The sequence below is a fragment of the Pan paniscus genome, chromosome 6 (genome assembly GCF_029289425.2).
Source record: "Pan paniscus chromosome 6, NHGRI_mPanPan1-v2.0_pri, whole genome shotgun sequence".
Lineage (NCBI taxonomy): Eukaryota > Metazoa > Chordata > Mammalia > Primates > Hominidae > Pan > Pan paniscus.
In genome coordinates this window covers 176,318,792-176,346,232 of record NC_073255.2, presented here as the reverse complement: position 1 = coordinate 176,346,232, position 27,441 = coordinate 176,318,792, and the positions used below count along the sequence as shown (strand labels likewise).

At 50.6% G+C, this 27,441-nt stretch overlaps 1 protein-coding gene and 1 pseudogene across 1 annotated transcript; both read right to left on the bottom strand.

Moving 5' to 3' along the window:
• Positions 1 to 676: 676 nt before the first annotated feature.
• On the bottom strand, positions 677 to 21,985 carry CLEC2L (C-type lectin domain family 2 member L). Its single transcript, XM_034965084.4, has 5 exons — positions 21,549 to 21,985; positions 9,315 to 9,389; positions 5,170 to 5,336; positions 3,534 to 3,634; positions 677 to 1,424 (listed from the first exon to the last, which is right to left on the bottom strand). Exons 1-5 carry the CDS (start codon positions 21,736 to 21,738, stop codon positions 1,313 to 1,315), a joined length of 645 nt encoding a protein of 214 aa, XP_034820975.1. The 5' UTR covers positions 21,739 to 21,985; the 3' UTR covers positions 677 to 1,312.
• LOC134730828 (enhancer of rudimentary homolog) lies at positions 9,409 to 20,408 on the bottom strand (annotated as a pseudogene).
• Positions 21,986 to 27,441: the final 5,456 nt, after the last annotated feature.

The following is a 27,441-nucleotide window of genomic DNA, read 5'->3' as shown; positions in this document are numbered from 1 at the left end:
CCAGGCAGGCCACCCACATCTCATCTGCCCGAGGTTATCAGGAGGCTGGAGAGGCCTGGGCTCCACAGCTGGAGCCTCAAGTGTGTGTGGAGGAAAGCATGGAGCCCCCACAGACCCGAGGGCATTGCCTGCCAACCCCATGCCCCCACTGCTTCCTCCCCAGGCAGCTCAAGGGGGATAGGAAGAGGCCATAAGACTTTCACAAACTCTTTTCCAGCCCAATGTGAACACCACCTAATTTTCACGTTCACTTCATTCCATCCTGCCCCGATGCAGAATAAACCATCCCTTGACTATGTTCCAGAATGTTCTAGCACTTTCTGAACTGTTTCCTCTGCTCCTTGCGTGCTTCTTGGGGGATTAAGGCCATAGATCCCCCATGCCTGGTATGGTGTCTGGCTTGCGGTAGGTGTGAATAAACGTTTGTCATCTTGAGGTGACTAGCAATGAAGGAGCTGGAACAGCCACGTAAGAATACCTTAAAGGCTTAGCAACATGAAACGATGTCCTGAGGCCAGAAGGTGCTTTTTTTTTCATCCTCACACACCGCTATCTGCTGCACTGGAGCAGGTGCATTTTGTGGTAGCCCCCACAGACTGGCACCCAGAGATGTGCCCCTCTCTGCCCCTCCCCGAGCTCTGACTCTGGAACAAATGGCGGCAGACTTCTCTGGACATGAGATATTAACTCTTTATTCCGTTAGTGACCAATACAACAGCACCACGGACACAGCAGGGGCCCTGCCTGAGAACCCAGGCAAGGCAAAGAAGGGGGATGCAGGGGACCTCTGGGGCCCGGGGCGGGGCTGGCCTGGCCTAGGTGAGGGGGAAGCTTTCCCAGCCTACCTCCGCCGGCAGCCAGGAGAGAAACCAGTGGGGAAGCGGGGCTGCTGGGTGAACAGTCAAACTACCTGTCAATGCCCCTCCTTCCCCAGAGCACCAGGGCTGCAGTGAGGAGAGGGCTTCTAGGGGGCCGGAGAGAGATCTGTGGGGTGGCTCAGGATGGACACTGAGCTTCAGAGGGGACAGCGTCTGTGCGTGCGTGTACCTATGCATGTGTGTGTGTGTAGGTGGGCAGATGCCTACACTACCTAGCATATGGGATTTAACTGCTGAGCCACACGACCTGCCTGCAGACAAAGGAGGCCAGGAACCAGGGACTCAGAGCGCCAGGGCCTGGGAGAGGGGCCTGGGGCGGAGGCCACGCACCCACCGCTTCGCCTTGCAGACGGCAGGCGGCTCCGCTGGAAGCAGGTCTTGAGCAGACGCCTCCCACAGGCCTGGGGGCGGGGCCACCTCTGGCCCCACCCACCTCAAGTATAGGCCATCTTGCTGCACACCCAGGGCCGGGTCATCAGACACTCCGTCGACACCAGCCTGGTGGGCTCCACGAAGACACACTCCCCTGGACCTGCGATGGTGAACCTGTGGCCAGGAGAGAAGACCAGGCGTTTATGATCTGGAACATTCAGCCCAAAACCCAGTTGCAGGGGAGGCCATGGAGGCCCTGTGACCTATCCCTCCCTCACTTCATCACTGGAGCTGCCTTCTAGGACATTTGGGCCAACAGACTGTTCTAGCTTGGCATCCCATTGTCTCCCTACTCTGTGCACCGTAGCTCCAGCCACCCTGGCACGCCGCTCAGACATTTCCTGGACACACATGCACTTCCCCATTCTCAATGTCCTTGCAGGGTCAGCTCACATGTCCCAGGCTCCATGGCACCCAGTTCAGGGCCACTCTCTGCCCACTCTACTTCCCCACAGTCCCCTGCCTGCTCTTTGGGGCACTCCCATAGCCCCCTGGGGCCTCTACCTGTCTGTCCACACAGGTCCCCAAAGCAGCCAGCTCCTGAGCAGTGAGCTCTGTGCGCTCTCATCTTGGCTCCCTGCAGTGCGCAGAGTTGAGCACACAGGAGGAGCTCTGCAGAGCTGGCTGAAGTCAGCTACCCCTCACAGGTTAGGGGTAGGCTGCAATGACCCCAATATGGGCTAACTGAGGCTGTGTTGCACAGGAACTCATTGGCATCACACACAGATGTGTGTGGTGGGAGGATTCCCCCCTACCTCAAATCACCCCTTTCCAGCCTCAGAGGTTTCTTCTTAGCCTTAGTTGTTCACCCGGACCTCCCATCCCTGCCAAGGCTGGAGGTAGACCCTCACAACAGAGGGCATTGGAAGGACCCCAAGAAGGAGTGCAAGGGAAAGGACCTCTGCAGTGTCTGAGAAATGTGGCCAACGGCCCCTTGGTTGTCAGGTGGTCAGCACGCCACAGACCCCAGCCTGCAGGGCTCTGAGAGCAAGAAGCTTCCAGAAAAGCAGGGAGAGGGGTGCAAAGCGCAAGACCTCCTCAGCCACTCTGAGAGAGCAGACCTGAGAGGGGGACAGGAAAGGGGGTGAGATAAGGAAGGGGCACTGAGGCCAGAGTAAGGGCAAAAATGAAGAGTGCTTGAGATAAGGAAAAGGAGGAGGAGGGGAAGCATCATGAATGCCCCTGCCTCCAGGGCTGCCATGGGCGTGACTGCCTAAGCCATCCTCAGGTGGGAGGGCAGCTAATGGCCACCTCTGGCAACCAGGAGGATCCCAGGGTCTCAGATGCCCTTCTGCTTTAGCCCCTGCCTTGGGGACGTTGACGCATCATCATCATCATCGGGTTAGGAGCTGTGTTCCCCACCCCACCCCATGCCCTCCGGCTGGCACCTCAGAGCCTATTCCTCCAGCCACAGGGTCTGTTCTGCCGGTCCCACTTCCCTCTGCACACTTCCCTGCATTTCTCTCGGCCTAGACCACTCCTTTCCCCACGCCCCACACAGTCACCACTGTACTGCCACAGCCACACATCTGCCACCCACTCCGCCCATGACCATCACCCCCACACCACACACTAGACCCGGCATCACACACTCACATCCACACCACTTGAGTCTTACAAAACCGCCACGGCACACGCCACCACCTCAGCAGTGCTCCGTCCATCAAGAGATGCGTTCGCCAGTAAAATGTGACCTAGAACACTCCCAGGTGCCTGCCTTCAGATCCCCTTTCTTCCACAGCTACAGTGCTTAGGTGGCACGTGGCTGCCCAGGACAGAGGCGCATCTCCCATCCTCCCTTGCGGCCAGGTGCGGCCATGTGACTAAGTTCTGGCCAATGGGGTGAGGCCATCCAGGGCCCTCCCTCCCATTCGCTGTCCCGTTCTGGCTGAATGGGATGTGGTTGCGCCACACTGAGTGGAGCCGACAAGCGCCAGGCTGCACAGATTGGGGACTCAAGGGTGGAGAGACCCTGGGCCGGACACCGCGAAGCTCCGATGGCTTTGCAGGGCAGAGCCACCAAGCCAGGCTGGACTTTTATGAGAGAGGGAGAAGTACAGACATTTTCATGGCTGGGTCTCTGGCGCACACTGCTGGACCCCGAGACTAGTATCTCTAGCTAGCACAAAACAAGGGCTTCTGTCTTCGGGAGTTGTGTCCAGTGGGTGAGTCAGGCCTTTCTCAGTCTAAGCTCGGTGGCTAGAAGATGAAGCCTCAGCTCACGTGTCCGGATCAAACGGGTCCCCGTTGACCCAGTGGAATTCGTCCCCAACTCTGCGTAGTCCAATCCAGGGCTCCCTCCGCGTGAACTTGAACATAAATTCCTGCACCGAGGAAAAAGGGACACCTCAGGGTCAGATGCGGTCTCCTGACTGCTGTCACATCCCAAGACAAACCTCAGCTTGGAAGATACTGGCTCTCGGGATGTACAGACGCCAGGAGAGTGACTGCTGTCTCGCTGCATCCCGCAAGTAAGGAGCTAGGGTTACAGGATCCTCTGCAGTCACGCTGCCAGAGTTCGGCTCCAAGCTGCTGGCTGACCTCACAGCAATTGCCTCCGACAGCTTGAAAGGGACCCTGGCTGTGTGTGCATGCCACTGGCCAGGAAGGCTGTACAGGGCTTGTCCTCCTGGCTCAGCAGGACAGCATTCCTGATTTGCAGGAAGCTTGGGGATTGCCCACTGGTTGGATGATCTGGGACAAATCTCAATGCTCAGGTTGGTTGTCCTACCTGCAAATTTCTGGGACTTTCCCTGCAGACTGGGGATATCATACCGTGTATCAAAGGCAAACAGAAGTGATTTTTAGATTATCTTCTATTTTGGTTAATACCACTGTTAACCTCAAAATCCAAAGTGGCCAATAGACTCCATTAATTGTGTTTCTTTCACGTTTCTGTTGCTAAGACTGTTTTGGATGTTAAATGAGAGACCGTGTCCTGATTTGGATCTTTAGAAAATGACAATGTGTTTTCACATTTCACAATGCATTTATAATTTGTAATTCTTTTTTTTTTTCCTTAAGAGACAAGTCTTGTGGCTGGGCACGGTAGCTCACACCTGTAATACCAGCAGTTTGGGAGGCCTAGGCGGGTGGATCACTTGAGGCCAGGAGTTCGAGACCAGCCTGGCCAACATGGTGAAACCCTGTCTCTACTAAAAATACAAAAAGTAGCCAGGCATGGTGGCGCACGGCTGCAGTCCCAGCGACTCAGGAGGATGAGGCACGAGAATCACTTGAACCCAGGAGGCGGAGGCTGCAGTGAGCCGAGATTGCACCATTGTACTCCAGCCAGGGCGACAGAGTGAGACTGTCTCAAAAAAAAAAGAGAGACAAAGTCTTGCTATGTTACCCAGGCTGGCCTCAAACTCCTGTGATCCTCCTGCCTCAGCCCCCTAAGTAGCTGGGACTACAGGCACACTCCACCATGCCCAGCTAATTTTCTTTTTACTTTTTGTAGAGCTAGGGTCTCACTATGTTGCCCAGACTAGCCCCCAGCTCCTGGGCTCAAGTGATCCTCCTGCCTCAGCCTCCTGAGTAGCTGATACTAGAGGTGGATACCACATCACCAGCTTTATAATGTGTAATTCTTCTGGTTTATAATACTAAGTGACCTCAACCAGTGGGCCTTGGATTGAAATAGGTGGCCTTGACAATGGAAGTGGAAACTGGAGCCACTCATTGACCTGCTCAGACTGTGAGGTCTGCCTGCACCCCCAGTGGTTATGCAGCAGGTGGGTGGCTTTGGAGACGTGTCACAGGGAACACTGCGTCCTTTACTGTGTGGCTGTCCCCTAGAGTCAAGGTTGGGGGCCCTGAGGGTCCCTTCCCCCAACCCCCTTCACCTTGGCACACTCACCAGCTCCTTCTGGCTCTGAATCACAGCCAGCACCGCCTCGTGGGTGTGGCAGTACTGCCTGCCTGTGTTCCAGTCTCTGGGTTCCTCGGAAAAGAAGTAGCACTTCCTTCCGTAGAGCAGCCAGTCCTCCGGGCAGGGCGCTTCGCACTTGATGCAGCCCTTGGAAGCTGCAGGGAAGAGACTAGCTCGGTCCTGCCCGCCCCGCCCCCCACCCGAGTCCCACTCTGCTTTCTGTGGCTCCCTCCCCTGCCTCAGCTTTGGCATCCTGCAGGGACACTGCAGATGTGGCTGTCCTCTCCTGGTGCCTGGAGGTAAAAGGGTGGCCACTAAATGAATGAGAAAGGGGACTGTGGGAAGCCTGGCAGGGGCATCATCACGATGGGAAGTGACAGCAGGGCAGCCCCTGGGTTAGGATCTCCTCTGTCTCCAAACTCCCAGAGGCATGGAACGCCAGAAACTCAGACTGGGAAGAGGTCTGGCGGCTATGTGTCCTCTCTTTCCAGCTAGGCCAGGTACCAACAGCAGGACAGACTGCCCGCTGTCATTAACCATGCCCATGTTAGCTACCAAGGCTGCCATTCCACCACTGAACTGCTGGGAAGTTCTTTTCATTTTTATTTTTTTAACCCCCTTGCTGTCAGTGTGCATGGAAAGTTCTTAAATGTTGAGTCCCAACCTGTCCCCCTGTGACCTAGACCTGCTGGTCTAAGGCCTCTGGAGTGACCCAGAGACACCCGCTCTGCCTTCTACCCCCTACTCAAAGAAGCGCACCAGCCTCCCTCATCCAGGTTGAAACAGATGCCATCTCTCCCATGATTCCTCACAAGGGTTGCTCTCCATCCTGCCTGCTCGCTGCAATGTCCCCGTGTTACCACTGAATCGCTGCCACCAGGACAGACCGGGACACATCAGATGTGGCTCTACCAGCAGCAACAGTGACCACCATGCTGTCTTCCAGTTGTCATGGGATCTCCAGTCTGCAGACTGCTTCCATGAACAGATCGGCGGGTATGTGCATACATGGACTTTTCTGGGAAGGAAGCCCGGAGCTTCTCAAAGGGCCTCCTTGCCAAAAGGAATTAATCCACAATCTTAGATTGTTTTCATATGATCTGATTCTAAGCCAGGTCTCCCCCAGTGTCAGAACATGTGAAAATAACTTCTTAAATCCAAATGCAGAACCTTATATTTATTTCTTCCACATTTATCTCATTCACTTTGGCTCATCATTTGAGTTTTTCAAGATACATTTTAATCTTGATTTCTTTCACCCATCTGTCATATGGGATTGTGTTTTTGGATTTTGTCAGCTGCAAATTCCATAAGCATACTTTTTGTTTGTTTTCATACAAGTGATTGATTAAAATGTAGACCAGGACAGAGCCAAGAACAGGCCTCTGGTACTCAAGCCCCTGGGGATCTCCAGCCACACAGACACCAATTCATTCATCGACACCCCCTGGCATATATATCTGTTCAATGAGATGCAAGTCCACCTGGGAGTACTGACCATGGTGTGGCTACATTTCAACTGCTTTTCCATAAGGATCTCCTAAGAGACTGTTGTGCTTTATTAAAATCATATTAGCTATGTCTACACATTCTCTGGCCTCCCAACCTAGTAAGAGGGGAAAAGGAAACTGATTTAATTTGTAGGAATTACTCCAGCTGAATTTAAGCTAGGCCCAGTGGTTGCCTTTTTTGTTTGTTTGTTTGTTTTGTTTTGTTTTGTTTTTTTGAGACGGAGTCTCGCTCTGTCACCCAGCCTGGAGTGCAGTGGCGCGATCTCGGCTCACTGCAACCTCTGCCTCCTGGATTCAAGCAATTCTCCCGCCTCAGCCTCCTGAGTAGCTGGGATTACAGGCATGTGCCACCATGCCCAGCTAATTTTTTTGTATTTTTAGTAGAGACAGGGTTTCACCATATTGGCCAGGCTGGTCTCGAACTCCTGACCTTGCGATCCACCCACCTGGACCTCCCAAAGTGCTGGGATTATAGGCATGAGCCACCACGCCCAGACTTTTTTTTGTTTTTTGTTTTCTGTTTTTTTTTTTTTTTTGAGACAGAGTCTCTTCTGTCACTCAGGCTGGAGTGCGTGGCACAATGTCAGCTCATTGCAACCTCTGCTTCCCAGGTTCAAGTGGTTCTTCTTCCTCAGCCTCCCGAGTAGCTGGGACTACAGGTGCACACCACCATGCCCAGCTAATTTTTGTATTTTTAGTAGGGACAGGGTTTCACCATGTTGGCCAGGCTGGTCTTGAACTCCTGACCTCAAGTGATCCACCCACCTTGGCCTCCCAAAGTGCTGGGATTACAGGCTTGAGCCACTGCACCCGGCTGCCATATCCATTTCTAAACACTCAGAACCCCTCTCCTTGTCATACAAACCCTATAGGGAAGGGTTTGGTAAGAATTGATAATATTGGTGGACTTTTCCGCCATTTTGTGGATTCCACCTCTGGTCTTATGGCATTTCTCAAAGATTAAAGACAGAGGCACTAAAATCATTTTTGCAAACCCTTCAGAACCTACAATACACTTGTATTTGAATCTCTTAAAAGTAATCAGATTCCCTGTTCATATAGCCTCACATGTTCTTAGTTGCAGTTTCTACCTTTTTCATTTATCCAACCCTTTCAGTTCCACACACACTCTATGTTTCTCAGGCCTCTTCCACTTAGCATGTTAAATTTCCTTGATGGGGTCCAGAATATGCCACCCTAAAATATGCCACTTTGACATATGGATCATTTTAAGCCGAAGGCAATTCAGAATCAACAGGAAGGGTTCTCTGCCCTCTCGTCTGCCTAAAAGTAGGGCATAAATTTCCCTTCGGGGAGGGTGCTGCCCTACTCCCCATCCCTCACCCCATCCCCTCTCATACCCCCACTGCCCACCCTAAACCAGGGAGGGAAGAGTGACTCATCATCAAACATGCCAAGGAATCAACACCAGGATTAGTTTGCACAAGCAAACCTTACCAAAATAGCCTTTATCTCCCATTGTTCCTCTATATGTTTCCTAGTCACTTCCCTCAATTCACCAGCCCTTGAAACCCAAACCCTCTTTCATTTGTTAAAAAGGTATATAAGCCCCTGAGTCTAAATTCTTCTTTGAGTTTCACTTATTATCTGTGAACTCCCATGAATATAAATATTAATAAACATTGGTTACCTTTTCTCCTGCTAATTTGTCTTTGATAGTTTAATTTACAGGCCCCCAGACACTGAACTTAAGAGGGCAGAGGAAAAGTTTTTCCTCCCTAGCACTCTCTACCTCCTAATCTCTGGATAACTCCTATTCATTCTCCAGGGTTCAGTGCACATGTTTTTTCCTTCTGGGAAGCCACTGGGCAGTAATACCTCTATTATTGCACTTACCCCTGGACAGAGGAGACAGTGTCATATTCGTCTTTTTTTTTTTAACCTTAGCACTTAGCCCAGAGCTTAACACACAGCAGCACTCAATAAATGCTGACTGAATGTGATCTTTTTTTTTTGTTTTTTTTGTTTTTTTTTGAGATGGAGTCTTTCTCTGTCGCCCAGGGTGGAGTGCGGTGGTGTGCGATCTCAGCTCACTGCAACCTCTGCCTCCCAGGTTCCAGCGATTCTCCTGCCTCAGCCTCCCAACTAGCTGGGATTACTGGCACCCACCACCACACCTGGCTAATTTTTGTACTTTTAGTAAAGACGGGGTTTCACCATGTTGGCCAGGCTGGTCTCAAACTCCTGACCTCAGGTGATCCACCCACCTCAGCTTCCCAAAGTGCTGGGATTACAGGCGTGAGCCACTGCGCCTGGCTGAATATGATCCTTAAAGGCCCTTATTCCCAACTGTCTCCTCCAAGAAGCACTGTCTTCCTAACCTACCCCAAGTTTGTTCTGAGTTCTCACAACACTTACAAAATAATACCTAAGTAACATCTCCACTCTACTTGCATGGCTTGATGAAGGGGACATGTATAGTCTGTGTGTGAATATATTATTTTAAGCTGAAATCTCAACAACTGACACTATGTATTTTCTACTTATTTAGTCCCCCACAGGATTCTTGGAATGTCTCGAATCTTTCTTTAACTAATTAGACATGCTTTTAACAAGGAATGTGCAAACTGAATGCATAAATGCTCTGACACGCATGCTCACCCAAGATGCTCATCACCACCAAGATGGCGAACAGAAGGACCGCGATGGCACCCAGCAGGAGGCGTGTGGTGGTGTCTAGGAGAAGAGAGAGGGGTTCAACATCCCACCGCCCATCCCACCACCAGTCCCACCGCCAGCCCCATACCCTGCTAATGAGAAACAGGGGGAGGTAGAGCCCAGCAAGCTGTGTTTTGTTGTTGTTGTTGTTTTGAGATGGGGTTTCACCATGTTGGCCAGGCTGGTCTCGAACTCCTGACCTCAAATGATCCACCGGCCTTGGCCTCCCAAAGTGCTGGGATTACAGGCATGAGCTACCATACCTGGCCAACAAGCTGTGTTTAAAGCCCTCCAGGTGATTCTGATGCAGGCTGGAGTTTGCGATCCACTGCTGTAGAGCGCAGCTCTGATTCTGTGACTCCCTGGCTTGAAACCCTCCCTGCCGGGGGGCTACCCACTGCTCACGAAATCTTCAGTGATGGTCAGAGCTTTCCATCTTGAATCTCCTGCTGCTTCTCTATGCGGTCGCAGGTTTCAGCCGCATGGGTTCCTCAAAATAACCCATTCAGCCCTCACAGCCCTGCTACTGAATCTTTGCTCCCGAAGTCTCCTCCTCCACCTCCTCCACAGATACTTCCTAAAATTCACCCACCTCTACACCATCCATCCTCTTCCTGATCCTCTGGGTTCCCTCTTTGTTATTTTCATGTATTTATTTTATTTTGTTATCATTTAACATTCTCATTTTATATTTAACGAGATAACCCTTTTAGACTTTAAACATAGGGTATTTTAAGGATTTTAAAAATTGTGATGAAAATATATAACATAAAATTTGCAATTTTAACCATTTTTTAGTGTACGGTTAGTGGCATTAAGTACACTCACAATGTTGTGCAACCATCATCACTGTCTGTTTGCAAACTTTTTCATCATCCCAGACAGAAGTTCTGTCCCCTTAAATAACTCCCATCCCCTCCTCTCCCCAGCCCCTGGCAACCACCCTTCTACTTTCTGTCTCTATGAATTGGACCACTCTAGGAATCTCATATAAGAGGAAACATCTTTTTCCTTTTGTGTCTGGTTCCTTTCACAGATTGTTTACAAGGCTCATCCATGTTGTCACATATGTCAGAACTTCATTCCATCTTAAGGCTGAATAATGTTCCATCGTATAGCAAGACCACGTTGTGTTTATCCATTCATCTGTTGGTAGACATTTGGGCTGTTTCCACCTTTTGGCTATTGTGAATAAGGCAGCTATGAACATGGTGTATGAGTATCTGTTCAAGTCCTTGCTTTCAATTCTTTTGGGTATATGCTTAGGAGTGGAGTTGCTGGATCACATGGTAGTTTTTTTGTTGTTGTTCTTTTGTTTTGTTTTTTTACTAAAGAACACTTATTTATTTTTACCAAAATTTTACCTTGAGGACATGGCTAAAGTGCGTTTCCATCCCCCACTCCATCTTGAAGAAGGGTTACTACAGTGAACGTTATAAAGCAGATATAAACAGTGGAAGGACTGGAACCAACATTAATTGAGGAAGAACAACTTCCATCCAAATCATCATAAAAATGTTTAAGTAAAAAAAAAAAGAAAGAAAAGAAAAAAAGAGGGGGCAACGGGGGTTTCCGATTGAACAAGAACTTCACATTTCATCTAATACAGCCAATCTTGGCTAGAGTATAACAAAGTGGAAACAGGATTACTATGATACAAAACTTCCGCTAGAGCACACCGTACTCACCTGTGTTCCAAGCCCACCCCCAACCCCCCTAATGCTTCCAGTACAATTATTTATCAGCCTGTTGAGCCTGCCGATGAAGAAGCATGTAGATCTTCTCTTTAATCCAGTCTTTTTTTATAAGGCTGGTATGTCTGGGTATCAGCTCGGTAAACCAGGCAGCTGAGGTCTGCCAGATCATTGATGAAATCAAACAACTGACTGATGTCATACTTGATAGAGGGACTGTTGGGATTCATTCTTTTCACATGTCTTCATACATTTTACAAACGCCTTCCATGCATTCATTCACAGATTTGTAGTCAGCATAAGTTCTGCCTTCTGGCCTCTTGGTAGTCTGTATCAGCAAAATGGTGTGAGACATCGCGCCAAACTCTGCTACAGCCGCTGCCGACACCACCGCTGCTACCGGTAGTTCTTTCTGAGGAAAGACTAACTCCATCATTGGTTGCATAATTTTACATTCTCACCAGCAACAGACAAGGGTTCCAGTTTCTCCACATCCTCTCACCAATACTTGTTGGTTTGCGTTGTTTTGATTACAGCCCTCCTAGCAGGTGTGAATTCCCTTTACAATTTTGTTTGGATTTTTTTTTACCATCTTAACCATTGAGTGCACAGTTAAGTACAGTTACATTGTTGTGCACCCATTTTGAAAGTGTTTTTTTAGTCAATGTTATACATAAATCATAGATGAAAACAGTGCCTCTGCAGCTCAATGTTTGTCTGTAAACTGTTACTTGTCCATCATGATATAAGTGCCAAAATTGAGAGGAAGAATCTGTAGCAATTCAGCATTACCCGACATCCAAGTGCCTGCTGCTAGTTACTCATTTGTATTGTATTTTACAAAGGATTTTAAAAAGAAACCTGTTTCCTTCACCAACGATAGTCTAAAAAGCACAGATTTAAGGAATCAAAAAATTCTAAAAGGCTTCATTTAAAAAATAATAGTGCAGAGCGCAGTGGCTCACACCTGTAATCCCAACACTTTGGGAGGCTGAGGCAGGCAGATCACTTGAAGTCAGGAGTTCGAGACCAGCCTGGCCAACATGGTGAAACCGGGTGTGGTGGTGTGTGCCTGTAATCCCAGCTACTCGATAGGCTGAGGCAGAAGTATCGATTGAACTCAGGAGGCGGAGGTTGCAGTGAGCCAAGATCGCATCAGTGCACTCCAGTCTGAGCGACAAAGCAAGACTCTGTCTCCAAAAACTAATAATAGTAGTAATAACATTGCTCCTTCCCCAAAGCCAACCACTTTCAACTCTTTTAGTTGATTCTTTTGGTATTAGCTCCAAATTTCTAAGTGCCATGTGTATGTAAATACTTCTAGATTTTTTTCTGTTTTAGATATAATTTATTCATTTTCCATTATAATGATGCAGACTTAATTCTCTGCATTACCATTCTACCCTGACCACTCAGTCCCTGCCCTCTCAATATCATAGTTTGTATTAGCTTGATACTTTGGTGTTATATTCTTAGCTCAGCATAAACAGTACTCTCAGCAAAGCCATGCCGTGTGCTATGATGATTTCCATAGAACTTCTTGTTTCCCTGTTAATCCTGGTCTTCTTTTCCCTTTGCTCAGTTTCTGTATGCGTATCATTATTTCAACACCAAAATGCCTCTTTCATGATGAGACAATATCGGAATTTCTCTTTCACTTTGGTCTTAGTTCAGTCTGCTATAACAAACTGTCATAGACTGGGTGGCTTAAACAACAGACATTTATTTCTCCTAATAGTTCTAGAGGCTGGATCAGGGTGCCAGCATGGTCAGGTTCTGGTAGGGGCCCACTTCCTGGCTTGCTGACAGCCGCGTTCTTACTGAGTCCTCACATAGCGGAGAGAGGAAGTTCTGGTGTCTGTTCCTTTTCTTATAAGGGTCCTAATTCCATCACGGGAGCTCTACCCTCATGACCTCATCTAAATCTAATTACCGCTCAATTACCCACCTCAATATCATCACATTGGAGGTTAGTGATTCAACCTATAAATGTGGGGAGGAAACCAACGTGCAGGCCATAACGCCCATCTTGAAGAAATGTCCCTTGGAACTTTCTGACCTGCTTGAATCTGACTAGTTGCCTTCTAAGCCCAGCTGCCATCCAGGGTCTCCCCACACCGGCAGCCTGAGGATTTCTCTGCCTCTCTCCTATGTTGGCTCCTCTGTTCCTTTTCTCCCATGTCTTCCCCTCCCTTGGTTTACTCCCTCATCTTGGTGAAGCACATCATCCAATGGCTGCCTGAGGAAGGGTAGAGCAAAACCACTGCACTGCACAAATCCAAGGAGCAACGCTTCTCATTGTGTTCCATGGTGAACTGGTGAATGTTGCCCGTGGAATTGTTAACTCAGAGGACTGAGTATTATAGATCAAGAATAATTCTCCTTCAGAATTTTGAAGGTATTACTTAATTGTCTTCTAGCTCCAGTGTTGCTTTTGAAAAGTCTAGGTCCATTCTCACCCATGATCCTTTTCAACTGCTTAATTATTTTCTTTCTAGAGGCTTTTAGGGTCTTCATTGCACAATGTTCTAAAATTTCATCATTGCATGCCATGCCTTGGTTTAGTCTATTTCATCTACTCTAGTAGGCCCTTTCAATCTGGAAAGTGATGTTTTTCAGTTCCAGGAATTTTTTTCTTTTTCTTTTTCTTTTTCTTTTTTTTTTTTTTTTTTTTTTGAGACAGAGTCTTGCTCTGTTGCCCAGGGTGGAGTGCCATGGCATGATCTCAGCTCACTGCAACCTCCACCTCCTGGGTTCAAGCAATTTTCCTGCCTCAGCCTCCCAAGTAGCTGAGATTACAGGTGCCTGCCATCACACCTGGCTAATTTTTTGTATTTTTAGTAGAGATGGGGTTTCACCATGTTGGCCAGGATGGTCTTGAACTCCTGACCTCAGGTGATCCACCCGCCTCAGCCTCCCAAAGTGCTGGGATTACAGGCATGAGCCACCATGCCCAGCCAGGAAATTTTCTTTAATTATATTATCGATGATTTCTTCTCTTCCATGTTTTGTTTTCTTTCTGGAAGTCATAGTCTTCAAATGTTGGATCTCTTAGATTGGTCCTCCAAATTTCTCATCTTATTTCCCCCTCTTGTTTGCTATATCTTTGCCTTTTTGCTCTATTTCATGGAACATTTTCTCAATTTTATCATCCTACCCTTCTACTGAGTTCTTAATTTCTGTGACTATATTTTTAATTTCCAAGGTTTGTTTGGTTTTGTTGCTGCTGCTCTATGAATACCCCCTCTTAAAGAATCCTATTCTTGTTTTAATGATGCAATACTTTATCTTATCTCTTCTGACTGAAGATATGACTGACAGGTTTTTTGGAGGGGTGGGGGAAATGAGCAGAAAGATTATTTCTCCCTGTATAACCTCTGTTTTGGTCTTGAGCTTCCATGTTACAGACTTTCCTCAGGGGTCTGGGGACCACAGTTATCTGTTCATGATTAAATCAGGCAGGAAGACTAATGAGTTCATTGGAGCCTCCAAGCCCATAGATAGGGGCTTATTAACTGTGGGGGACACAGTAGAGTGATCTGGCTGGGCTGATTCTTGGGATTCTCTGAATGCTAATTTCATTATGTTTTTCCTCTTGGATGGATGAGAGTCCATGGAGGAGGCTTTTCTGTTTTCTCCCCAGGAGAATACAGGGCTAGCTGAGGGAAGAGGCTGGGACGCTGTCCTCAGCATTCAGTGTGTAAATGTTGGCTTAGTTGCTTGTTCTCAGTGTGGTGATGTCTAGAGGCCCTTTTTTTTTTTTTTTTTTTTTTTTTTTTTTTGAGACAGAGTCTCACTCTGTCACCCAGGCTGGAGTACAGTGGTGCGATCTCGGCTCACTGCAACCTCTGCTTCCTGGGTTCAAGCAATTCTCCCACCTCAGCCTCCTGAGTAGCTGGGATTATAGGCACCCGCCACCACACCCGGCTAATTTTTGTAATTTTAGTAGACATGGGGTTTCACCATGTTGGTCGGGCTGGTCTCAAACTCCTGACCTCAGGTGATCCGCCAGCCTCGGCCTCTCAAAGTGCTGGGATTATAGGCGTGAGCCACCATGCCCAGCTGAAGCCCTCTTTCTTGAGAGATTTCACCTCAGGTTCCTGCCAGGGCTGGAGAGAATCTGTACAGAATGGGAATCTAAATCCTCCTTAAAGAAATTTTCAACCAGTCCTCCTGTTCTCAGCCCCATCTTCAAGCACTGCCACCAACCCCTGAGCCTTAGAGGTCCTCCCGTGAGGCTCAAGGTAACTCCTCTGCTCTCTGGACTTTTTCAGATGGGGTGAAGTCAGTTACCGTTTATCCACTTGTTCCCTAGCTCTCTATTTTGTTGCTATTTTCTCTCTTGTTCTTGTCCTTATGGCCTTTTAAAAATCCCCTTGCTGTTTGGTTTGGTTTGGTTTGGTTTGGTTTTTTTTTTGAGACGGAGTCTTGCTCTGTCACACAGGCTGGAGTACAGTGGTGCAATCTTGGCTCACTGCAACCTCCGCCTCCCGGGTTCAAGCAATTCTCCTGCCTCAGCCTCCTAAGTAGCTGGGATTAGAGGCACGTGCCACCATGCCTGGCTAATTTTGTTTTTTTTGTTTTTTTGTTTTGCTCACTGCAACACCCACCTCCCAGGCTCAAGTGATTCTCCTGCCTCAGCCTCCCAAGTAGCTGGGACTATAGGCGCACACCACCACGCCTGGCTAACCTATTGTATTTTTAGTAGAGTTGGGGTTTCTCCATGTTGGCCAGATTGGTCTCAAACTCCTGACCTCAGGTGATCCACCCACCTCGGCCTCCCAAAGTGCTGGGATTATAGGCATGAGCCACTGCTCCTGGCCCCTTTACTGTTGTATTAGTGGGCTTCTGAAGGAAAAAAGAAAAAATGCATGTGTTCAGTTTGCCATCTTGACCTGCAAGGCCAACAAACATTTCCAGTCTTTCCTATTGGCAAGGTCTATGTTGGCAAGTGACCAGGAGTCCTGGGTGGGTAGCTTCAGACATGGTAAGAGCAGAGGTTTCAGCCTGCACTGGAGGACTGGGCTCTCTCTGTTCCTGCTCTGCTGTCCTTGGTGGCAGCTTCATCACAGTTTCCTGGAGCTACAGGATGGCTGCCTATGGTGAGCATGCTGAGTGCATCCTTCTTCTCCCTTCTATTAGCCTCTTCTCTATCATTGATGCTGTAATCCTTTGTGCACTGAAGATAAGGGCATAACATCTGACATCACTTTGCCTGGGTTCAAATCTTAGCTCTGCCATTTTCTAGATGTGTATGGATGGTAAAGTTTCTTAGCCTCTATTGTAGTTCATTTTCCTCATCTTGAAAATGAGGTAATGATAATATCTACCTGTCTCTTACAGAGTTATAGGAATTCAGTGTACAGTGCTTAGCACAGTGCCTGGCATGGTAAACTCTATTCAATCAGCTCGCGGTGATTATGCAGGCCATCAGTGTGATGATGACCATCAGCCCTAGGCTCCTTTGGGGTAAGGACTGTGCTTTGGGGTAAGGACTGTGCTTTACTCACCTTCAGATTCCCTGAAACAGGCCTGGGTCATTGCCCTGCATGTTACAGAGCACCCACTGGAACTCAAAAACTATGGGAGAAATTTAGTTACACCAAATGACAACATCCTTGGTCAACTTTAAATTCAACTGAGTTTGTAGGAAAGACCACACAGGGAAGAGGGATCGGTACATGTATCTGCAGCACTGCCAGACCCAAGGTGCCTCTTCATTATGTCTCAGGGATAATTTCTCTAGGTGCTGCACTGGACCATGCTTCCTCTGACCTCTGCAGGGGCTCCTTCCTTGCCTCTTCCTAGTGTCCAGTGGTTGCTGACGGACTTTGGCACTCCTTGGCTTGCAACCACATCAGTCCAATCTCTGCCTTTATCATCACATGGTATTCTCTTTGTGTGTCTTATGTCGTTCAACTATGTCCCCACCCAGATCTCATCTTGAATTGTAGTTCCCATAATTCCCATGTGTCATGGGAGGGACTGGGTGGGAGGTAATTGAATCATGGGGGCAGGTTTTTCCCAAATCATGCTGTTCTTGTGATAGTGAGTAAGTCTCACAAGATCTGATGGTTTTATAAAGGGCATTTCCTCTGCACACACTCTCTTGCCTGCCACCATGTAAGACGTGTCTTTGCTCCTCCTTCACCTTCCTTCATGATTGTGAGGCCTCCCCAGCCATGTGGAACTGTAAGTCCATTAAACCTCTTTCCTTTATAAATTACCCAGTCTTGGGTATGTCTTTATTAGCAGTGTGAGAACGGACTAATACAGTGCCCTTGTCTTCATGTGACCATCTTCTTATAAGGATGCCAGTTCATATGGGATTAGGGCCCACTCTACTCCAGTCTGACCTCATCTTAACTACAAATAATCTGCCAGACTGTATTTCCATATGCAGTCACATTCAGAGGTACCAGAGGTTAAGACTCCAATATCTCTTTTTTGGTAGGGACACAATTCAACTTCTAACAAATGTCTAACTCATTACTTGTTCCCTACTATGCCATGGCCCATATTAGATGGTGTTTAAGGGTGTAGTTTATTTAGGTTTCTAAATGTGTGTGATTTCACCTAATTTTAGAAGGAACAACTGAAAAAACCTGACTCCCAGGCCCAGACAAAGCTCCCATCATCCTCACACTCATATCCCAAAAAAGGCCCATGCTGCTGTCTCTAAGTCATCGGGGACACAGCCTGGCAAGCATAATCTTGACTGTTAAAAACTACCAAATGTGAAGTTTGGTAATTTTTAAATTTTTAAGAGGCTAAAAGCATGTGTGTGGTTTTGATCAGGAAGTTGTGGGTTTATGCCTAATCAAGAAACTTTCAACATTAAAAATTCAGAATCGGTGAGCACTGAAAAATCTATAGGCTGAGGCACGCAGGCTCACTCTGTCCCCTCTCCCGTACCCCCAGGCCACTCTGCCCCACTGCCACTCTCAATGCCAGAAATATGCCCATCTCGAATCACCTCTCTTGTTCCCAGAACCCAGGCGGGCTCTCCGGGTCACCTCTTCTAGCCTTATACCCCAGGCTGGAAGGAAAGGTTCATATCTACAGCGAGAGAAAAGACTTGATTAAGGCAACTTCTGTTTGGCTTCCTGTTTATAAAGCTAGTTATTCATCTCAGAAAAGTCTTAAAGACCTGGGCTCTAATCCCAGCTTTCTGCTTTAAGAAGCTCTGTGACTCATTTAACCCATAAGGAGGGAAACGTCAATGCTGGAGGTGGCAGGGTTGTCTGGGGAGCAGGGGGAGGAGAGCGTGTGTGTGGGAATTTGATGATCCCCAGCTAGCTTCACCAAGGCTGACGTCCTTGGCCATGCAGGAAGGGGTCAGAGCCTTCACAACAGGGCTTTCATGTGTTAGCAACCAAGGATGTCCTTGGGCAAGACACTCAGGCTCTCAGTCTCGGCTCCCTCGTCTATGAAACAGAACACTCACCAGCCCCCCTGCAAGGGGAGAGGTGAGGACTGAGATGATGACTATGAAAGCCCCAGCAAGGCTCCAGCACGTAGTGGGTGCTTGATGTGCATTGGGCACATGGTGATAAAGGAGCAGAGACTTCTTGGAGGGTTCAGCTCAGTCAAGTCAGAAAATGTCCCATTTCTCTCAAGACAAGTGCTTGGCTAAGCAGCAGCAGCATAACCCTGGGTCCCCAAAGGACAGATCCCTCCTCCCGTTGACAGTGTTTCATTACGTGAACTCTGGGCTCAGGTTTGGGGTGGGAAGCAGAATCAAGGGAGGCTGACCAGAAGTCCAAGTGTTGCAGTTAGGCCTGGGCTCCCCCAGCAGGGGCTGCAGGAGGCCAAGTCCAGGCAGCTGGGAAGAGGAGTCACCATACACACAGCCCACACTCCAGGGCCTCTGTCTACCTGAGAGGTAGAAATCATGACCTGACTTAGCAGATGAGGAAGCAAATGGTCCAGGAAGTTGGAAAGCCCGCCAGCCTGTGGCAATGGAAGGCTCTGCCCCAGCTTTACCAGATGCTCTGCTTCCTGCACCTCCCCACACTGCCTCAGTCCCTGTCCTGGAACCTCTGAGAGAACATAAATGTGCCCAGGGCCCAGAATGGTACCCGGATGTTGCAGAAAGAATGAATGCATGATGGAGACCAATACAAAAGCCAGCACTGGGCCAATGCAGCAGCACCCTGGAGAGGAGCAGCCCTGCTCCATGAGCTCCTTTCTTCTGGGTCCTCCAGAAGAGGACCTCTCCTTCCGTCTGGGTCCGCCAGACCCGTCTCTCTCTACCCTGCCCCACCCCAGTACTCCAGGGCTCAGTTCCTACATGGGACAAACTAGCTCTGGCCACCTGGCCCAGAACACGTCGTGCTCTGGGTCTGGGACACCTTTCCCTCTGTCTCCTCTCAGGCTCCTTTCCCAGGCTCCTCTCAGAAGAGAGGAGCTTGGGGGCACCCAAGGAGACCTTCAGAGAACTGGCAGAAGGGAGGCCCCTGGCCAGACTCAGACTCCAGATTCTAAAACTCCTGTGGGAAAAGTCAGTAGGCCCAAGATGCTGAGCACCCAAGGACCACAGGCCATCAGGAGTGGGACTGCTCCTGGGGAGACCAGGGGAAGGAAGGGGAAGGGACTGCAGGTGGCATGAGTCAGAGAGCAAGGCAAGGCAGGGGGCGATGGTGAGGCAAGGCTGGACCACAGGAAGATGCTAAGCATGGGAGTGGGCTTGACTCAGGGCCCCAGGCAGCCTCTGGGTGACCTTCCAGCTTGGTGTGTGGTCTGTTCTGCAGCCTGACTGGCAGGTGGGCAGCCCAGCCACAGTGGGGAGGAGGAAGCGCAAGGGGGTGGAAGTCAGGGCAGGAAGTGGACAGGAACAGCAAGCAGGAGGCATTAAAGGGCCACAGCAGCCCAGAAGCAGCCCTACCATGGGGGCTGGGGTTAAGGTTAGGGCAGACCCTTCAGAAATGCTGACGAATAAATGAATGAAGAAACACAGGCAAGAGGAGGGAACAACTTCAAGAAATAGCTTTGGCAGGAGTGAAGCGTGGGAACACAGGGCCACTCCAACAGTAAAGCCGGAGACAGCGTCACAGGGGGGTGTCTGACCACCTCCATCCATTCCACACAACTCTTCACAACCCACAGCTCTGCTACAGCTCTTCTCCTTGGTGACGCAACATCTTCGCCTCCTCTGTCCCTGCCACTGTCTGGTGGTCCAGCTTCAGAGTCTGCACAGCCCTTCCTCGGACAGTGCACATCCCCTGGCCCATAGCCTTTGTGCAGAAGGCTGGCATTACCATCCCCACCTCGCCATCCTCAGCAGCCCCATGACCTGTCTTGGCCCAGCTGCTGGTTATGTCCCTCCTGGTCCACTGCCCCACCCCCTCCCTGACCTCGAGCCTCGGTCCCACCCCTCTGGGCCACCACCAGTCTTCCAAGGGCAAGCCCACCATCTCCACCCCTCAGTAGCCCCTTCAGAGCAAAGTCCAAGCTCCTGGGCAAGGCCTGGCTGGCCCTTCACCGTCTGGGTCCTTCAGGCCCGTCTCTCTCCACCCTGCCCCATCCCAGTACTCCAGGGCTCAGTTCCCACGTGGGACAGAGTAGCTCTGACCACCTGGCCTGGAATACGTCATGCTCTGGGTCTGGAACACCTTCCCCTCTGTCTCCACGCCCGCTAAGAGGTCACCTACTCCTGGGAAGCCCTCCTTTTCTGACACTGCCTCCCTAGATGGGTGATCCAGGCTCCGGGCTTCCCTAGTTAATGCTGCCCAGGTCCTCCTTGTCCTTGGATTCAGGGTGCCAGGAGCACCCTGAGAAGCACCCAAAGGGCCAGCCACCCTCTCACCAACTCCTGCATCTCCCACACCACACGCCGCCGGCGGTAGCTAATACAAGTTTCCTTAAAGAGCTCATGAACTTGAAATCAATTCTCTACTTGGGTTACTGCCCCGGAGGCAGGCCAGGGGTCCCTCCCTGAGGCAGTCTGATGGAGGAGTAGGTGTGACCCCTGACCTTGCAAGGAAGAGCCTCTCCTGGATTCTCCACCCCTGCCCTGCCCTCCCCACATGCCCCACCACCACGGGGTCCCCGCGGCTCTCACAGGGGCGGGCACCACCTCTGGGGTCTCCAGCTTTCTTACTTTACTCGAAGCGTGTTCACGGCCACAGATTCCGCCACCCTCTCAACACGCCTGTCTGGTGGGTGTCAGGCAGTGTTTGTCCCCTTCATGCGTGAGGAGACGAAGGCTCAGAGCGTGAAGCCCGCTCCAAGGTCAGAGAGGGAGTCGCAGCAGAGGCGGGGTCGAGGCTGTGACTCGCGGTGGCCCCCGGTTCCCTCCCACCCCACCCCACGAACCGGCGTCTGGCCGCCCTGAAATGAATGACTCCGCCGCGTCCCGGCGCCGCGCTCCCAGCGCTCCCCTCCGGGACAGCGGCCAAGGTGACTCTGACCGCCTCCGGGTCCCGGGTCGGGCCTGGGCAGGGGTCCCTGGGCCAGGAGAGGGAGGCCGCTCCGCGCTTACCCTCCAAGGCCGCCTTCCAGCTGGTGCTGCCCTCGTAGCCCGACCCGGATCGCCGCAGCAGCCCCTCGGGGCCGCGGGCCTCAGCCTCTGCGGGCGAACGCGGCCTGGGGGCGGCGGGGGCGGGCGCGGGGCGCGCGGCGAGGGGCGGCGGCGGCCGGGCCCGCGAGGGGGGCTCCCGGGCCGGCTCCATGCGGGGCGCTCCGCCGCGCCGCGCCCGCGCTCCTGCACCGGGGTGCGGGGCCCAGCCCGACGCGCACTCGGCGCTCCGCGCGCCCTGCGGGCCCCCCAGGCCGGCCTCGGGTGGGCTAGGACCGCGGCGCTCGCAGGCCGGGGCTGAGCCCGGCTCCCCGCGCTGGAGCCTCTGCGCCGGGTGCCGCCGCCGTGCGCTCAGCGCCTGCCCCGCCGAGCCGCAGCCTCCACGCACAGCCGGGCTGGGGAGGAGCGCGAGGCGGCGCGCGGGAGCCGGGAGCCGTGGACCCGGGCGGGGCGGGGCAGGGGCGGAGAGGGAGGAGGCGCGGAGGAGCGGGGACAGCCGGGTCCCCGACCCCGCCACCTGGGCTGGAGGCTGGATGCTGCCGAGCTGGGAGCGCAGTCTTGGAGCCGGGAGACCTGGTTCTAACTCAGCTCCACCTCCCCAGCCGCCTGCTCACCATCTGTGAAAATGGGAATAAAGTTCGCGGGGACAGTGCAGGGAGGCTCAGGGAAGATGAGCGCCTTTCTTCCCGCTGCCCTGGAGCCACAGCAGAGGGTGGTAGGGGCTGTGACTTGACCCCCAAACTCTTGATAAAGGAGAGAAACGTCCGAACGATGAGCACAGAGACAGTAGAGTCTAAAGGAGCAAGCGAAGCGACGTTGCAGATTCAATTAACATTTATTGAGCACCTACTAAGCGCCAGGGACTTTCACATATTATTAGCTGACAATGCCCCCAGGTGAGGCTGAGAAGTGGAATTTTGAGGTCAAGGACATTTCCGAAGGCGGCGCCAGGCAGGTGTGTGCTTGGCGGGTGTCTGACTCCCAGGCCAGGGCTCCCTCCGGAGCCTTCACTGGCCCCTTGCCTCAGCTGACCTCGCGTCGCCTGAAGCCCCACGCCTCCAGCCCTGATCCTCTTCCCCCTCCACCATTCTCAGCCCCAACCTCTGGTTCCTGTCTCAATCTTCAGTTCCTCATCCCCAGCTCCTCCTGCTCCCTCCCCCAAATCCAATAGGCCACTGACTCTTGTGAATTCTCCCTTTTAAAATATTTTTATTTTTATTTTTTGAGACAGGGTCTCGTTCTGTAGCCCAGGCTGGAGTGCAGTGTCACTACAGCCTCGGCCTCCCAGGCTCAAGCGATCCTCCCACCTGGGTCTCCCAAAGTTCTAGGATTGCAGGCGTGAGCTGCCGTGCCCGGCCCCTTTTAAACTCTTAGTCTGCCCATTGCACTCCATCCCTCTAGCCACTGGCCAAGTACAAGCCAATGCCTTCTCTTGCCCGACCACAGCAGCAGCCTTCTGAGGGGTCTCCCATCCTCCACTCTTGCTCCCTCCTATCCAGCCCCTCCCCCTCCGCACCCGCAGCATCTCCCTAAAGTGCAAACTCACCACTCCTTCAGGGGTCCCTTTACCTGTGGATTAAGGCCATCTTTTTACAAGGCCTCAAGGTCCCTCATGGTCGAAGTCCTGCTCCTACCTAAGGCTTCCTCTCCTCCCACCCCTTCTCTGCCAGCCCTAGACACACCCAACTATTCTGACTCTTTCCTCTGGGCCTTTGAACACTGTCTTCCTTCTGCCTGGAACACATCTCCTCCTTGGTCCTTCTAACCCCTCCTTGTAGCCCCCATGCACCCTAGTTTGCCTACCAAATTTCTGCTAATGCTTCTGATTGCACAGTCTCTAGGATACTGCATTCATTCAGAGTAGGTTCAACAGACTACAACAGAAAACCCCAGTAAGAGTTTAACTAGAAAGAAGGTTTTTGTTTTTTGTTTTTTGGTTTTTTGGGTTTTTTTACCTGAAAGAAGTCTAGAGGTGATCAGCCCAGGGCTGGATTGAGAGCTCCAAGATCATCAGGGACCCTAGCTCTTCCTCTCATTCTGCTCCCATCATCCTTAGTATATAGCCTACATCTTCAGGATTCCCTCATGGTCACACTATAGCCACTGTGGTTCCAGCCATCACACCTGCACATCAGATTACAGAAAGAGGAAGAACCAAGGGGAAAAGGGCATGCCTCTTGTTGAATCAGACTCCTTTAAAGAGTTTTTCTGGAACGCCCAGTGATTTCCACTTACCTTCCACTGGACACTTCTTTCTCAAGTAAGTTTGTGGAGTATAGTGGCAATTAGCTAAAGCCATTGCCACACTCAATAATGCAGAGATTCTGTTAGGAAGAAGGGGGGAATGGAATATGTGCATGACCAGCAATCCCTGCCTCCTAAGCCTCCTGTGATCCCAGACTGTGGCACCTGTCCTTTGGGCCTTTGGAACACTCTCCACCTCTCTTCCCATGGCACTTGCCACATCCTACTGTCATTGTTTGATCCCCAACCAGATGGCCAGCTGTGGGGTGAGGGCAGAGGCACTGCTCTATCCCCCATTCCTAGGGCAGTGCCCCATTGGAACACCAGGCCCAAAGCTTCAGACTTCATGTAGGCACAAGGAAGCATCAAAGGTGTTTGAGCAGAGAAAGGTCATGATCACACCATGCTTTAGGAAAATTAACTTTGTTACCAGGTACAAACCAGTCTGGGAGCAGATCAGCAAAGAAACTCTTGAAATAAACGGTTAAGATAAAAAGGAGTAACAAAGGTGTAATACCAACGCATCGGCAGTGGCGCTGACCTTAGGAGGCTTCCGACAGTCAATCACAATACTTCAGGACCTATCAGAGGTAGGATCTAAGCCTCCCAGAGTCCCCGCACGCCCTTGTCAGCTTCCCTGCTCCTCTCCTGATGCTTCCTGGGATCACTTCCCAAATAAATTACTTGCACTTAAATCCTTGTGTCAGGGTCTGTTTTGGGGGGAACCCAAAAGACAATGACCCTTAGGGCTGTGAAAGGGTCCACTTCCTCAAGAAGGAGGTGCTCATGAAAATGGATAAAACCCATCAAGACCCCCCGCCCTAGGCCGGGCGCGGTGGCTCACGCCTGTAATCCCAGCACTTTGGGAGGTTGAGGCAGGTGGATCACTTGGGATCAGGCGTTCAAGACCAGCCTGCCCAACGTTGCGAAACCCCGTCTCTACTAAAAATACAAAAAATTAGCCGGGCATGGTGGTGGGTGCCTGTAGTCCCAGCTACTCGGGAGGCTGAGGCAGGAGAATGGCATGAACCCGGGAGGCGGAGTTTGCAGTGAGCAGAGATCGTGTCACTGCACTCCAGCCTGGGAGATAGAGCCAGATTCCATCAAAACAAAACAAAACAAAACAAAACAAAAACAAAAACAAACAAACAAACAAAAAAACCTGCCCTCTATCCCTGAGCGACTGTAGAGTTTCTAAGACGGCCCTCCTTGAGGAGCTCAGGTGACGAAGGCTGCACCAGCTGTACTCCCAGGAGCAAGCAGGGGACATACTGCTTACCTTTCAGGACCCAGTTTTGTCCCACGAGGGTGTAGCAAGTAGTAAACCCTCCGCTTTCAAACCCCCTCAGATTCCTAGACTCTTATAACGGACACCTAAAATTCCCCAGGGAACCCCAGCATGTGAACCTCCATGTCACATGCTGTCAAGGAGGTCCAACAGGAAACTTGATCAGATTTAGAGTGAGCTTAAGTAGAGGTCTGGGAAGATTTCAAATGCAGCCTGGCCAGCACCAGTCTTCCCTTGGTCTTCAGGGCAGGGTTTTTTTTTTTTTTTTAATTTACTACTTTCTAACAAAGTGCATGTCCCCATCTCTGAATGGCTCTGTCCTGCCTTCCCCTGTGTCTCAGGATACTGACTCCGTCTCCTTTTCTTAGAGTTATGGAATAGGTGTGACTCCTGGCCCACAGATTCAGAGGTTGAAAAAATAATGACATGTACTTTCCTTCTTTTAAGTCAACTGAATTGTAACTTCAGGTCACCATGCCATTATGGGGGTAGAAAATTCCATCTGGCTGGGCGCGGTGGCTCATGCCTGTAATCCCAGCACTTTGGGAGGCTGAGGCAGGTGGATCACTTGAGTCCAGAAGTTTGATACCAGCCTGGCCAACATGGTGAAACCCCATCTCTACTGAAAATACAAAAATTAGCTGGGTGTGGTGGCGGGCGCCTGTAGTCCCAGCTACTTGGGAGACTGAGGCAGGAGAATTGCTTGAACCCGGGAGGCAGAGGTTGCAGTGAGCAGAGATCTTGCCACTGCACTCCAGCCTGGGCAACAGAGTGGATGAGACTCTGTGTCCAAAAAAAAAAAAAAAGGAAATTCCATCAAAGTTTTAAAAAATTTTTATTGAACTAAAATCTAAATAACATAAAATTCACTATTTTAACCATTTTAAAGCCCACAATTCTCACTTTTAGTATATTCACAACCCTCACCACTGTCTAATTCCAGAACATGCTCACACCCCATAAGGAAATCCTGTGCCCGCCAATCAGCCACTCTCCATTTCCCCTCACCCCCAGCCTCTGGCAACCACTAGTCTACTTTCTTTCCTTTTTCTGTATTACTATTTTTCATTTACTACTTATAAGTAACCACTAATCTACTTTCTGTCTCTATGAATCTGCCTATATTGGGCATCTCATATAAATGGAATTGTACAATCCATGGTCTCCTGAAACTGGCTTCTGTCACTGAGCATAATGTTTTCAAGGGTCACGTGTCATAGCATGGGTCAGTCCTTTATTCCTTTTCTTCTCAGCCAGTTTTGAGGACTCCTCATTGCTTTTGTTTGTTTGTGTTTGTTTGTTTGTTTTGACGGAGTCTCACTCTGTCACCCAGGCTGGAGTGCAGTGGTGCAATCTCGGCTCACTGTGACCTCCACCTGCCAGGTTCAAGTGATTCTCCTGCATCAGCCTCCCAAGAAGCTGGGATTATAGATGTCTGCTGCCAGGCCCAGCTAATTTTTGTATGTTTAGTAGAAACGGGGATTTGCCATATTGACCAGGCTGGTCTTGAACTCCTGACCTCAAGCGATCCGCCCACCTCAGCCTTCCGCAAAGTGCTGGGATTACAGGCATGCACCACTGCACCTGGCAGAGGGCTCCTCATTCTTCCAAGGCTGTGTCAGAATCCCCAGGGCTTAGGAGGGAAGGTCTACTGTGGCCATAGCTGACATCAAATCAGCGTGTCCCTCGAAGCCCAGCAGGTCCTGCTTCCTGGCTTTCACAAGATATGGGGTATTTGCTGGTGCTGGGGTTCTGGGGGCACAGGCCTGCCTCTCCTGGCCACTCTGCCATGTGGTCCCTTTCAGGAGGCTATCATTAAGCGGTGGATGGCCTTGTGGCACTTGAGGGGCCTCAGACCTTTCTGCCCTTCTCAGGCAGGGTGAGCCCCCTCACTTCTCCACCTCTCCAAGGCTCTCTCCCTTTTCCTCTCTTTTTCCAGGACACCCTATAATCTCCTAGTGGCCTTAGGTTTTCAGTACAGACCAGCCTCATTCTCAGGCTGCTTTGCTGTCTGCCCCACTGAAATCCTGTAGGAAAGGAGGTACAAAGCCTGCCAAATTGCTCACAGTTAGGAAATACGTAGAGAGACAAAAAACTTTTTTTTTTTTGAGACAGAGTCTTGCTCTGTTGCCCAGGCTGGAGTGCAGTGGCATGATCTTGGCTCACTGCAGCCTCCATTTCCCAGGTTAAAGTGATTCTCCTGACTCAGCCTCCCAAGTAGCTGGGACTATAGGCATGCACCACCATGCCCAGCTAGTTTTTGTATTTTTAGTAGAGACACGGTTTCACCGTGTTGGCCAGGCTGGTCTCGTACTCCTGGCCTCA